The sequence below is a fragment of the Petaurus breviceps genome, unplaced genomic scaffold (genome assembly GCF_028583685.1).
Source record: "Petaurus breviceps papuanus isolate PSGF00001 unplaced genomic scaffold, PetGlider_PUasm1.0 688, whole genome shotgun sequence".
NCBI lineage: Eukaryota > Metazoa > Chordata > Mammalia > Diprotodontia > Petauridae > Petaurus > Petaurus breviceps.
The window spans coordinates 11176308-11189953 of NW_027186457.1; the positions used below are offsets into that span (position 1 = coordinate 11176308).

Here is a 13646-nt window from a genome sequence, read left to right on the forward strand (position 1 = left end):
GAAGGAAGGAAGGAAGGAAGGAAGGAAGGAAGGAAGGAAGGAAGGAAGGAAGGAAGGAAGGAAGGAAGGAAGGGAGGGAGGAAGGAAGGAAAGAAAGAAAAAAAAGGAAGAGAATCAGGGAGGAGGGGAGAAAAGGAGGAAGGGAGGAGGGAAGAAAAGGAGGTAGAGAGGGAAGGAAGGAAGGCAAGGAGAAAGGGAGGGAGGATGAAAGGGAAGAAGAGAGGAAGGAGAACTCAATATGTACCAAGCACTGCTCTAACTTCTGGAGATAAAAATACAAAAGTGAGGCAGACCTTTCCATCAATAAGTTTACATACAAAGGGGAGACATGACACATTCACAGGAGTGGAGCCCAGAGAGGAGAATCATCCAGTCATGACTATGACCACATCTTCTAGACAGTGCTATGAAAAAGGCCAAGGTCAGTGGTTAACCTTGGGAGAAAAATGATCCCCATGCCTAGATAATGGCTCCTCTTGGTCATTCCTAGGGTCCCCAGGGCCTTGCATACATATCAAGGTGCCAAGGATCTGTGATTTTATTCAGGTGCAAACTCCTTCCACTAAGACCCAATAAAAAACCATTTGTAATTAAGCAAACAAGTCTCAGAGGACTTTCAGAGCCTCAGAGAGGTTAGGTGACTTGCCGATGGTCAGTCACTGTCAGCAAAGAGATTCCCACTCATACCTTCCTCACTCCAGGTCCAGTCCTCTGCCTATTACCCTGCCCCCCAAGATCTCTCCCATGTGGGAATTTCCTAAATGTTTGAAGAACTGAGCATCTGAAAGTTATGCATGAGGAAGAAACCCTGAATTCTCAGTGTAATATGTGATAATATATACAATATTTCATCTTTACAGGGAACTCCTAGGGTGGAAAAGCCCTTCCACTCATAAAGATTAGCAATTCCTCTACAAATTATAATTTTGCAGAATTGTATGGGTGTACTGATATAGGACACTAGGTGGTACCATAGTGCAGAGAGTACTGGGCCTGAAGTCAAAACTCATCTCCCTGAGTTCAAATATGACCTGAGATACTTACTAGCTATATAAATCTGGGCAAGTCACTTAACACTGTTTGCCTCAGTTTCCTCATCTGTCAAATGACCTAGAATAGGAAACAGCAAATCGCTGCAGTATATTTGCCAAAAAAAAAAAAAGACAAAAAACTAAATGGGTTTGTGGATAATTGGCCACGACTGAAAAATGACCGAACAACATGGGTACAATGAGAGGTTAAATGACTTGACCACCATCTCACAGCTACTACAATCTGTCAGAAGTAGACTTTAAGCTGAAGCCTCCCTGAGTCCAACACCAACCCTTTACTCACTAAACCAGACTGCCTCTCTTAGAGTACCACCTTTCAGTCTAAATTGTTTTCATAGAACACAACATCTGATGCTCTAAGAAGATTACAGGTGCCCATGTCCATAAATCCATTAAGAGGAGAATCTAATCATCACACCTCTGAATCAATGCTAACCCCTAGGTTTAATCCTCTCTCTCATAGGAACAATCCATGCTGTCTTCCCAATTAGGCAACAAATTTTAAAAAGGTTTTTTCCCCAACTCTATTTCCCCAGGGAACTCTTTTTGGAGCTTTTCTTCTCTGAAATCTCCCCCCAAATTTGGCAGGCATATTAATTAAAGACGGCAAAGCTAAACATTTATGGAATGCACAATTAATGCATCACATATGATTTCCTTCATGGTCAGGATACCATAGAACGAATTCTCAGCAATCTGGCCTGGGCAGAAAGAGCTTCTTACTAAATCATGGCCATACATGCTGGTACCAGAGGCAGCGAGATGTGATCTATCAGATGGGAAATCCAACTTATTGTCAAAGAAAAGGTATATTTACTTTTTTGTGCATCACAGCAAAGTGCTCCAAGGTGGGGAAATAGAAAAAGCAGATGGTTATTGTTGCCCAGGGTCCATTTTGTTTGCAATGAGTTTGTGCACCAAATATGCAATGCACGTGAGTGGTTCCCTCTGCAATTTCCTGGTTAGAGGTCATGATTTGATTTATCCTAGTTAAATCTGAGTCCAATTCTAATTACTGTGAAAAGTGCAAAGTGAGTCCAGATCCTGGAGTTCAGGTCTCCCAAAAGAAAGCAAAGTGGTTCAAAATAATTTGCTCAAGGCTGTTTCCAATCAGAACACTTGAATGCTAGCCCTGAATATAGAATAATGGCTTCTGCTTTGTTATTTTGTGCTCTGACCAAATACTTTAATCTACTTAGAAAGAAAAGTACAGTATCCATGACAAACAGGAAGTTCAAACAGAACAAACCAAGGATTTGGGAGAAACAGGCCAATCTATTCACTGGGCAGTGTTTTCTCTGCAGAAAATAGGATGTTCCATTGATATGGAGCTGGGTTAATAAAATCACAGGCTTTGAGACTTTAGACACCGTGTTGTCCAAGCTCCCACTCTAACAGAGGAGGAAGATGGGGTCCAGAAAAAAGGTGAAGTAACTTGCACAGGGTCACATAGATAGTAAAGAACAGTGTCAGGACTTTAAAACAGGTCTTTGGACTCCAGGTTTGGTGCTCCTGGCTATATTTTGCTTTCCTCCTCGTTTCTTTGTCCTAAACCATCCGTTTGGCCTGTTTGTGCTGAAAATGAAAATCAATCAGTCATGAAGCATTTATTAAGCACCTACTATATGCCACTATGGGCACTGTGCTACTCAGTGGGGATACAGAGACAAAATGATCATCCCTCCCCTCAAGAAGCTTACATTCTATTTGGGGAGACATCATGTATATGGGAAGAAACATGTAACATAAATAAGGTGATTGTCATAGACTCAATTTCTGACTCACAACCCCAAACTGCAGGAGCCGTATATTTGCTATGATTGTCTGGAAAGATCTGAAGAGGAGAAAAGAAAAGAAGGGGGTGTTTCAGACCAGAGCAGAACAGAAAAAGAAGCAGCCACCAACTAGAAACACTGGCCTAGAAGTCCAAGCATCCACTTGTGTTTCAGCCCTTCTTGCATCATTTCTACCATGAATACCACCACTACAACCACTACTACTAGCTAACATGTAAAGAGTTTGCAAAGCAATTGACATACCTGATCTCATTGGACCCTCATAACAATCTCATGACGGAGGTGCCATCATCATTCTCACTCTGCAGCTGAGGAAGCTGAGGCTGATAAGCGATTAAGTGACTTACACAGGGTCACATGGCTAGTAAATGTCTGAGGCAGGATTCGAACTCAGACCTTACTAATTTCCACTGTGCCACTCATCCACTTCTACACCTACCTGATTGATCCTGGGTAAGGAATATCCATTTTCCATGTCTCAGTTTCCTTACCTCTAAATCCAGAAGATGGACTAAATAATGTTTTGCAAGGGTTCTCCTAGCTCTAAACTTCACTTTTCTTTCTAAATTTTCACATTCTTTTCAGAGGCCCTTCCTTGCCTTTGGAGGGAGGAGGTTACATGATGTCTACAGATACCCAATAGGACTTTAGGACTACCAGTAACTTGACATTAATGCCCACTTAGTTCAAATTCATTTTTTTCTGACAAAAAAGACAAATTATTTTCCATGTATTTTCTCAGACATTTCTGTAGCTAAGCCATGCAGCTGAACTACATGAGAGTTCTTTGGAGAGGAAGAGAAAGGCAGCAGTATTTTACACAAATAAGACATAGTCCACACTCAGGAAAACAGTCATAGTAACTCCCTCTGGTAGCAATGGTGATGACCTAAAGCATTATTCACTGAAAGATCCCAGCCAAACACACCCAGATCAATTGGATTCTGACTTACCCACTGAGCAGAACATTCAGAGGAAGTGAGAGGCATTCCTCTTCTATGGCCAGGGGACAAGTTTTTCATCTCTTAGCTGAGTTGCAGGTGTTTCCAGAGCACCACTCCTCCTTACCCTTACTCTTTTTTCTTTCTCCTCTATCAACATGCTGTATCTGTAACACTGATCCAACTTACTGTGCTGTATCCCCACCCTTTGTCATTTAGCCAAAGCCCATAAATTCTTCAAAGCTAATGACTCAAGAATTGACTGGTGCACCTTGGGACGTTAGCTCACAAGGACAAGTATTCTCTTCTATGTCTTTTTAGTCTCTCCTGAAGACACTCACCTCTAGGGAGTTCCTGCAGCCTCCAAGGGTTGCTTCTTTCTCTGAATCATCATTTTACTTATTCTCAAAACTACTCTGAGCACAGTGTCCAGCACAAAACAACATATGTTGCCTGACTACCCAATTTTAGTCTGGAAGGGTTCTCCATTTCAGGGGCATTAGTTTCATCTCTCCAACTAAACATCTCCCCCCCCTCTGCATTTTATTGCTATTGTGAAGTCATTTCAGTTGTGTCCAACTCTTCATGACCCTAATTGACATCTTCTTGGCAAAAGTACTAGAAAGGTTTTCCATTTTCTTCTCTAGCCCATTTTACAGATGATGAACTGAGGCAAACAGGGTTAAGCGACTTGTCCAGGGTCACATAGCTAACAAGTGTCTGAGACCAGATTTGAATTCAGAAAGATGAGTTTTCCTGATTCCAAATCCCACTCTCTATCCCACTCTATCCACTCATATCTGCTCCTGCAGAATGAGTTCTTCAGTTTCCAAATCTTTCCAAAACTATCTACTGTGTTCCTGACATTTTAACATGAACAATATTGTGATAAGTGTTAAATTCATCTGGGAATAAATCTTTTCATTCCATAATGGAGCAGATGGAAGGAGCATCCAGTAGTATCACTACCACCACCACCACCACCATCACCATCATCACCATCATCATCATCATCATCATCACCATTGTGTTGGCTTCCTCACAGTTTCCCCTACAATACTGTATAGACACAATGGAAACAGCACCAGACTTGGAGTCAGGTGATGATTAGTTCTGCTGCTTATTAAATGTCTTAATTTGGATGACTCCTTTCCTCCTCAGCCTTCCGATTTTTAAAATGAAGGGGTGGCATTAAATGATCTGGGAGGTCCCTTCCAGCTCTAAATCATATAATACTACTAGATTGATGGAGCAAATATGAACAGCAAAGGAAATGGTACAATGACTCGTTCAACACACAGCCTACCTGTAGTAGTTGCACTCAAATTCACAAGATGGAGTATGGCTATTCCAGACCCTTAGAATTCAGCAATGGCTTGAAGTTAAGATGACCCTTAAAAAAATCATTTTGATTTGCCCAAATCAAAATTAGTTTCCAGCTTTTAAAGGTCTCAAGGCGAAATTCTACTGAAATAAGAAGTTTTAAGAAGTTGATTATGTTCTCATTTGTCTCATATTAAAACACATCCTGTTGGTATTAGGCATAAAAATTGGACTTGTGGTTTCATTGATAGGAAATCCTGGGTGAGGAAATTCCATTTACCAATGCAATTTGATTCTTTCTCTGCCACTCCTAGTCTTAGAGGGTTACCCAGAGTGCTGAGAATTTAAGGGATTAAATGACAGCCCAAGGTCACAGAGTCAGCATGTGCCAAGAGCCAGGACTTGAACCCTGAGGTCTCCCTGTCTCAATGGCCACCTCTTTAGCCACCATTTTATGCAATGCTGCTTCTCATATTTTGCTTATTCTACTCATATTAAATGAGAAATAAATTTCTATGAGATGTTTCTAGAACTAGGGATGCAGGAGTTGTGCCCATTCTTTTTTTAAATCCAATATTGCCACCTTATTTCCAATCTTTCTTGTCTGGCACTATCCTTCTCCTCCTCTAGCTAGCTGAAACCTCAGGTTATCTCTAGTAAGAGTATATAAGACAGATCTGCACAACTTTGATAACAGGTAGGAGCCAAAATCAAAATAGGCTGAAGTTCTTCAGGTCACAGATAGGTTAGACTAGAGACAGACTGGCAATGGTTGGTTGCTGTGGGTCATGTGACAAACAGGAGAGAGTACGCAGTGGTAACCCTACATTTTTTGCTGACCGCCAGAAATCCTTTGGTGGGCCATAAGAAGCCTACAGGCCATATGTTGTGTAGGCTTGATATAACATGTTCTGTTCTGGGTGCCACATTTTGGAAAGGCCATTGAGAAGGTAGAGAACATCCAGAAGGGCGCAATCAAGATGGTGAAGGGGCTCAAGCTCATGCCATTTGAAGGACAGCTGAAGGAAATACAGATGCTAGACATATTTAATAGGTAGTATTTCTAGAGTGCCAAGTAAGTGCCAGGCCCTGTGCTGAGTGCTTACCAATATCATGTCACTTGACCCTCACAACAACCCTTAGAGGCAGGCGTTACTGCCTCTGATTTTGCACCTGAGGCAAAGAGCTGCCCAGCATCCCCCAGCTAGTGAGTGTCTGAGGAGTGATTCAAACTCAGATCTTCCTGACTCCAAGCCCAGTGCTCTAGACACTGATTCATATATGGCAGCCCTACTGACTCAATCATTTCCAAGCCCATCAAGAAGAACAGGGATTAAGTTGGTTCTGTTTGGTCTCAAACAGCAAGACAAGGAGCAATGAGTTAAAGTTACAGAGAGGAAAATCTAGACGAGGTCAGGAAAAAACTTCCTTGCTGTTCCAAAATGGGAGTACTTAAATTTCCTTTCCCTGAGATCTCAACACAAAGGCTGGGTTGACCATTTCCTGGATATGTTGTAGGGACGATTCTTATTTGGATATGCTTGGGACTAGTTATATAGTAAACAGACTACTCTTCCCTCTTTCTCCTTACACTATATGAGTACCTCATTCATATACCAATATATTCTGATTTTACATTTCGACAAGATTGGAGAAACCCTAAATATGACACTGAAAATTACAGAGCGGTAGAATAGAACAATGATCTCAGAGTCAGGAGACCTGGCTCCTGGCCCCAGCCCTGCAACTAAATCCCTGTGTGACAATGGGCAAGCCACTGAAATGCTACCATCCTCAACTTCCTCATACAGAAAATGAGGAGTTGGACCTAGGTGACCTCAAGAGTCTTTGGAAATTCTGACATTCTATGATTTGAGATTTTAACTAACCAAAAGAAAAGAGGAATAGGAGATGATGATAAAGGACAGGAAATACCAGGATGGCGTGGGATAAAGTTGCTGTTGTTCAGTTGGGTTTGAGTCTTCATGACCCCATGTGAGGTTTCCTTAGTGGAGATATTGGAGTGGTTTACCATTTCTTTCTCCAGCTCATTTTACAGATGAGGAAACTGAGGCAAATAGAGTTAAGTGACTTTCCCAGGGTCACACAACTAGACCAAATTTGAACTCATAAAGAGGAAACTTCCTGACACCAAGTTCAGCACTCTATCCATTGTGCCACCTAGCCGTCATGGGATAAAGAAGGTCCCCGCAAAAGACAAGTAATTAAGAAGACAGAAGGGAAATACTGATCATATTAATGGTATTGTGTTGAGAAGATATGTATAATTGCTTTGTTACTATAGATGCTACATATGTATGTATATGTATATATGTGCATATATACATAGAGTATATATGTATAGATGCATATAAATAGCCATATACATGCATATAAATATATCTTTATATACCTGAAAATTTTACTATATATACAAATATGTAATGTATTTACTATATATACATATGTAATCTTTAATAATCCTGTATATTTATCTAAAATATTTTTTGTTTTACCTGATTTTTGCTCTATTCTTACTTAATGATATGTATTCTGAAAACCAAGATCAAGCAGTCTTTTGCCCTTTAGTTTCTGCTTGTTCTGTGTCTGGGAAGCATGAACACAACAATCTCTGAAAAACTGAAAATGTGTTATCACTCAGAGGTTATCAGAGAGCTACAGGGTACTTGTGAGCAGACTGTAACATAATGCTGAAGGAACTTCAGAGAACTAGAGTTTAGGATGCTATCAAGGGAATGCAAGATGGTGGGGGGGTGAGGGCGAGAGAAGAGGCTGGCCATATGGCAAGGGCATGGGCTAACAGGTGGTGAAAAGGCTGGGTGTTCCAATGGTATCCTCGTAATGTCAGGATAAAGTAAATGAGATGCCTAGAACTTTGGGTGGATGCCATGTGGGGATCTATGGGAGGATATGGATGAGGATGAAGCAGAATGAGCAGGCAGAGAGAGGTTGTGATCACCATTAGCTGGAACAGAAAGGGATCACTGAATTCATCCCCACTGAGGATTTGGGGATAAATGTCTCTCTTTTTTTTTTTTTTTTTGGTTACCATCTACTGCCAATCTGCTACAAAATGTTGTGCGTAGGGAAATACTTTATCCCAAAAGAGAAATGAAGGCAATGCTTAAAATCAAAGTGTTACATACAAAATGGTATAATCTCAGGCCTCTGAGGCGGACATACATAGTGGCAAAATTTACTTCAATTCACCCCAAGGCCAATTTGTTACTTTGCCATGGTATGCAACAGGCACACTCCATCCAGGACAGTGATCACAGGCTTGCCCACCACCACCTTATTAAAGTTCACTAACAGACTTCTGACCACCAAAGTCACTTAGTAGTTTCTTTCTATGCATGTCCTTGCAGAAATCCAATTATAATTCTATTATCACTGAGAAAGAATTAGAAAGTGAATTAATGTGAGCACAAATGAAGGAACCGAGAGATTTCCTTTCAGTCACAAAAATAAATGCTTTTTCATATCAGTTTTCCTACCATACCAAGATGCTCATTATGGACATTAAACTGTAAACCTTATGCTCCATATATATCCTTTTTGGTGAGAAAATGTGAACACATCCAATTGACCTTTTCAACATTTTGTTAATTTACCACAGAACAAAAACTGCTTGTTTTCGCTTGTATAAATCCACTCCAGAACCTCCATTTGCATCCATAGAGTTATCACTTGGAAAATAGTGGAGGCTATTGACCTTTCAGGTTCATTTAATTCTTTTCAATGTGACTTGTCAAGTTCTAAGTCAAGACTGGACAACATAAAACTGAACACAGAGTCTTCCAGCTGGATAGACATAGGGTATGAGGGACATAGGAAACAGGGTCTTAAGACTACAAAAGATCCTAGAGGTCCTAATGGTCAACCCCCTCATTTATAGATGGGGAAACAGAAGCCCAAATATGTTAAGATGATTACTCTCTATGTCTAGGGTATCCTAGGTATACTACACTTTATATCTTAGCCATGTTCTCATCAAACACTCTGATGCCACACATATGTTGTCAGCTGTTACCACCTTTCCTCCACCCCATTTCTAGTCTCCAAATCAATAACTTCTATTGTTGATCAAAAGGGTGGGTCAATTTATTCCCCTATGGCTCCACTCTCCATCCCTATAACTTTTGTTTGTTTTTTTCTGAGGGATATTTATCTTCTTTTTAAATTTATTTTTAGTTTTCAACATTCATTTCCCAAAGATTTTGAGTTACAAGTTTTCTTCCCATCTCTCCCCTACCCCCACCCCAAGATGGCAAGCATACTGAATACCCCTTCCCTCAATCTGCCCTCTCTTATATACTGCCCAAATCCCCCCTTACATTGTTGTAGGGCAAGATGGATTTCTATACCCCATTACCTGTATATTTTTTTTCCTGATTGCATGTAAAAAACAATTTTTTTAACAATCATTTTTAAAATTTTGAGTTTCAAATTCTCTCCCTTCTCCCCTTCTCACCCATCCCCACTGACAAGACAATTCATATAGGTTATACATGTGTAGTAATGCAAAACATTTCCATAGTAGTCAGATTGTGAAAGACTAACTATATTTCCCTCCATCCTATCCTGCCCCCCTTTTATTCTATTTTCTCCTTTGATCCTGTCCCTTTTCAAAACCCTTTAACTTTTCTAACAAACCAAAATACCCTTCCTTGGCTACCAGTCTCCTATGGATGTTTCTCACTGGATTTAGAATGCAAACTCTTTGAAGGCATTCAAACACTTAATATGTACCTTTTCATTCACCCATCCATTCATCATTCATTCATTGCTTAAGACCAAGCAGTTGTGTGTGATAAGTAGAAACAAAATCCAGATATTGTGACTCCCCAAATGAGGACCCTTTCCTGAGAGGCTGTTAGGTGGTACAGAGGATAGAACACTGGGTCTAGAACCAGGAAGACCTGAGTTCAAATACAGCCACAGAAATTTAGCTGCATGACCCTTTGTATTAGAAGCACATACTTCACAAACTTTAGACATTGGCATTCTTGGCGGCTCTACCCAAGGAAAAGTTAAGTCCCGACCTTTCTTATATTTGGAGGTAACAAAGAACATTAGTTTGATTTAATTCAAGAAGGTAACTCATAGACATCATCATTGGCTAATTCGGTTCCTTCATTATTTGGAGTAAGATGGCATGGCATTGTGGAGTGATGTCAGCAGTAGCATAAATAACTTGTTAGGAGGCAATAGCTCTGCTAAATGAAGTGAGGATAATCTATACTTTTTTACTTGGGGGGAAAAAGAAAGTATATTTGGTGAGCAATTTTCCCTTGATGAATCATCACCAAAGAAGGCATTTGGGAATTACCCACTAATAGTCTATGGCCAAACATTACTTACAAACGCATATGTGTATATCATGGAAAAAATATAATGTATATTTCTTTTTTCCCTATGGTCAATTTTACTGATGTAACTTGATCTCAGGTTTAATTGTTTGAGGTCTGATTAAGGTAGGGGTTCATAACTACCTTCCATGAACCCCAAAAGGGTCTGTTGATAGATTTCAGTGGGTCCATGAACTTGAATAGGATAAATTAATCTTTATTTTCTCTAATCTTTGGTTGCCCTTGAAATTTTATGTATTTTATTTTATGTATTTAAAAATTGTTCAGAGATCTTCATCAGACTACCTATTGATTTCCTTTGATTTAAGGAATCCTAGACATTCTGGAAACTACAATTCTTAGTATCTTTGATTTCCTTTTCTGCCATTCAGACACCATCACTGCATAAGTGGAAAAGGGTCACACATATCTGTGAGCCTTTTTGCATGGTCCATGGGTTGGCATGACCAAAAGAATCTTCATCAAGTATAGGACAACTTAGCTTCTCTGTCCCTAACTAGACTAGCCCTCAGACTACAAACCCAGTCTGCCACCTGGAGGGGACCTGGTAGAACCTGCCCAAGTTTGTTCCTGTAGACAGAGCCTTCAAGGAAGCAGCATCACCCCCATGCTATGGAGAGGAGACATTGGTGTGAGATTCCTGGGGAAGGAGCCAGGTATGGGGGAAAAAAGGAAACCCAGGGGATTGGGAGTCAGAGAACGGAAGGTTCTATATTATTTCTTTTTCTTTTCAATCTTTATTTAATGGTTCCTTGTGGTTTGATTGGTAGATAAGTATTTGAGGTACAAGAAGCAGGCTGATCAGACATCACAATCATTCACAAATCCTAAAGTTCTGAAAACTTTTAGAGTTACATATCTCATTTGATTGTGGACTCCTTTAGAGCAAGGACTGTCTTTTACCTTTCTCTGCACGACAAATTTGTTGTTCAGTTGTATCCAACTCTATACAGCCCTGTGGATTTTGTCCATGGAATCTTCTTGGCAAAGATTCTGGAGTGATTTGCCATTTCCTTCTTCAGTGTTTCCTCATTTTACAAATGAGGAACTGAGGCAAAAAGGCGTTAAGTGATTTGCCCAGGGTCACATAGCCAGTAACTGTCTGAGACCAGGTTTGAATTTAGAGTTTTCCTGATTCCAGTCTTGGGCCTCTATCCACTGCACCACCTAGCTGCCCTATATGGCAAACAGTAGGCCCTTAATAATTGTTTATTGACTAAATGATCAGTTGAAACAAGAAAAAACAATGTAATGCATATTGGATCAGAAAAGAAAATCATTCTAAGCCTTGTCTCTTAATGCTTCATTAAGGATCCTTGCAATTTGCCCTTCAATTAATAATTCCACTGCTGGATCAGAGGACATGAGTCCTGCTTATAAAAATCCCATTCAGATGTGTCATGAAAAATAAACAACTTAAAAGTAGAGATAAGGTAAGAACATATGAAACACACCATAAATCTACAGTGCTGCGAACTCAGCTGTGAAAAGAGCTTGTTAAAGTCACTCCATGTTATACTAAAAATAAGGCATCTCTATAAAAACCACCACATTCTGGAGTCCACCACTGCTTAAGGATAATACTATAGCAAATGAAGTCTTAAAGCAGCTATAAAGGGAGAATCCCATAAAGTGTGCATGGAAATAAAGTGAAGTAACTTCACGTGAAGGGGAAAAAAACCTGTCTTGGCAGCTGCTAAATGAAGGTGTCCTTTACTAAGAAGAAGAAAAAATAGACAAGGAAATGCCCAGCACTGGCTGTCTCGGGTTCTGCACAAAGTTGTTTGTTACATGGGATTACATGGCTTTGGATTGAATTTTTAAAAGTACCGTATTAATTATTGTTAATAATTAACATTATTGCTACCGTGCATAATGTTATTGTTGTTCAATCATTTCAGTCATGTCTGACTCTTCATGACCCCATGTGGGGCTTTCTTGGCAGAGATACTAAAGTGGTTTGCCATTTCCTTCTCCACTTCATTTTACAAGTGAGGAAAGTAAGGCAAACAGGGTGAAATGACTTAAGCAGGGTCACAGAGTAAGTCAGTGTCTGAGGTAGGATTTGAACTCAAGAAGGTAAGTCTTTTCTGACTTCAATCCTGACACTCTGTGTACTCTGTGCACTATGATGCCACGTAGCCACCCCACGCATATGTCCTCTGTTATTACAGCAGGACACAAGCAAATTAAGGTCAAAAAGCTTACATTGCTCCTTAGTCAGCTGGCTTTAAGTGGGGATTTAATATTAATGTGGGCAGTAACACGGATGCTTCCAAACACTTCTGGCAAGATGCAAAGGTGCTGGCTTTGGACTTGGAGGAGCTGTGCTCAAATCCCATGCCTGGTACATGTTACCTGCATGACCCTGGTGGGCAAGTCATTCAATGTCCTTAGGTTTCACCATCCTCATCTGTAAAATGAGTGGGTTGAATTAAATGGCTTCTAAAGTTACTTTTAGCTCTTACTCTGGGATCTGGACTCTCAACTAAGATGTACCTATTGTTCTCGTCATTGTTGAGTCATTTCAGTCATGTCTGACTCTTCATAACTCCATTTAGGGTTTTCCTGGCAAAAAACACTGGAGTGCAACCTTCTCTATGTCATTTTACAGATGAGGAAACTGAGGCAAACAGGGTCACATAGATAGTAAGTGTTTGAGGCTGGATTTGAACTCATGAAGATGAGACCTTCCTGACTCCAAAAACTTCAATACTGACTGAACAAAAGAGGCAAAAAAAGTTATGTGAACTCTAAAATATCTTTTTACTGCCTGAAGCAAGAGCTTCATGAGTTTCTCATCCAGACTAAAATACCTTTCATAGCCTTGTTCAAAAAGTGAAATTGTAAGGCAAATAATGAAATTTTCTATTCAGAAATAATAAGGGTAGTTTTCAACTGATGGCATATGTGTGCTGCTCCCTAAATTTATCAAGCAATTCTATGCAATTGTAGTGTAATCACTATGCCTTGGCTAGAGCCCACTTCACACTTTCTTCCCTCTCCCTGCTTGGTAGCTAATGAACATGAAATTTCTTTATGAGAGAGAGGGAGGGAGGGAGGGAGGGAGAGAGAGAGAGAGAGAGAGAGAGAGAGAGAGAGAGAGAGAGAGAGAGAGAGAGAGAGAGAGAGAGAGAGAGA

The 13646-nt window shown here is 40.2% G+C and overlaps 1 protein-coding gene across 2 annotated transcripts in view; it reads right to left on the bottom strand.

Annotated features, from left to right (window-relative positions):
- Nucleotides 1-13646, bottom strand: part of PID1 (phosphotyrosine interaction domain containing 1) — a 281609-nt gene that overhangs the window by 82795 nt on the left and 185168 nt on the right. The window contains exon 1 of one of the 2 annotated variants that reach the window (XM_069104610.1): nt 3802-3941. The exons of the other annotated variant lie outside the window; for it this stretch is intronic. Within the exon in view, the coding sequence (XP_068960711.1) occupies nt 3802-3870 (69 nt within the window). The 5' untranslated portion in view covers nt 3871-3941. Of the gene's footprint in view, nt 1-3801; nt 3942-13646 lie in introns of those variants that run through there. 2 annotated transcript variants of the gene reach the window in all.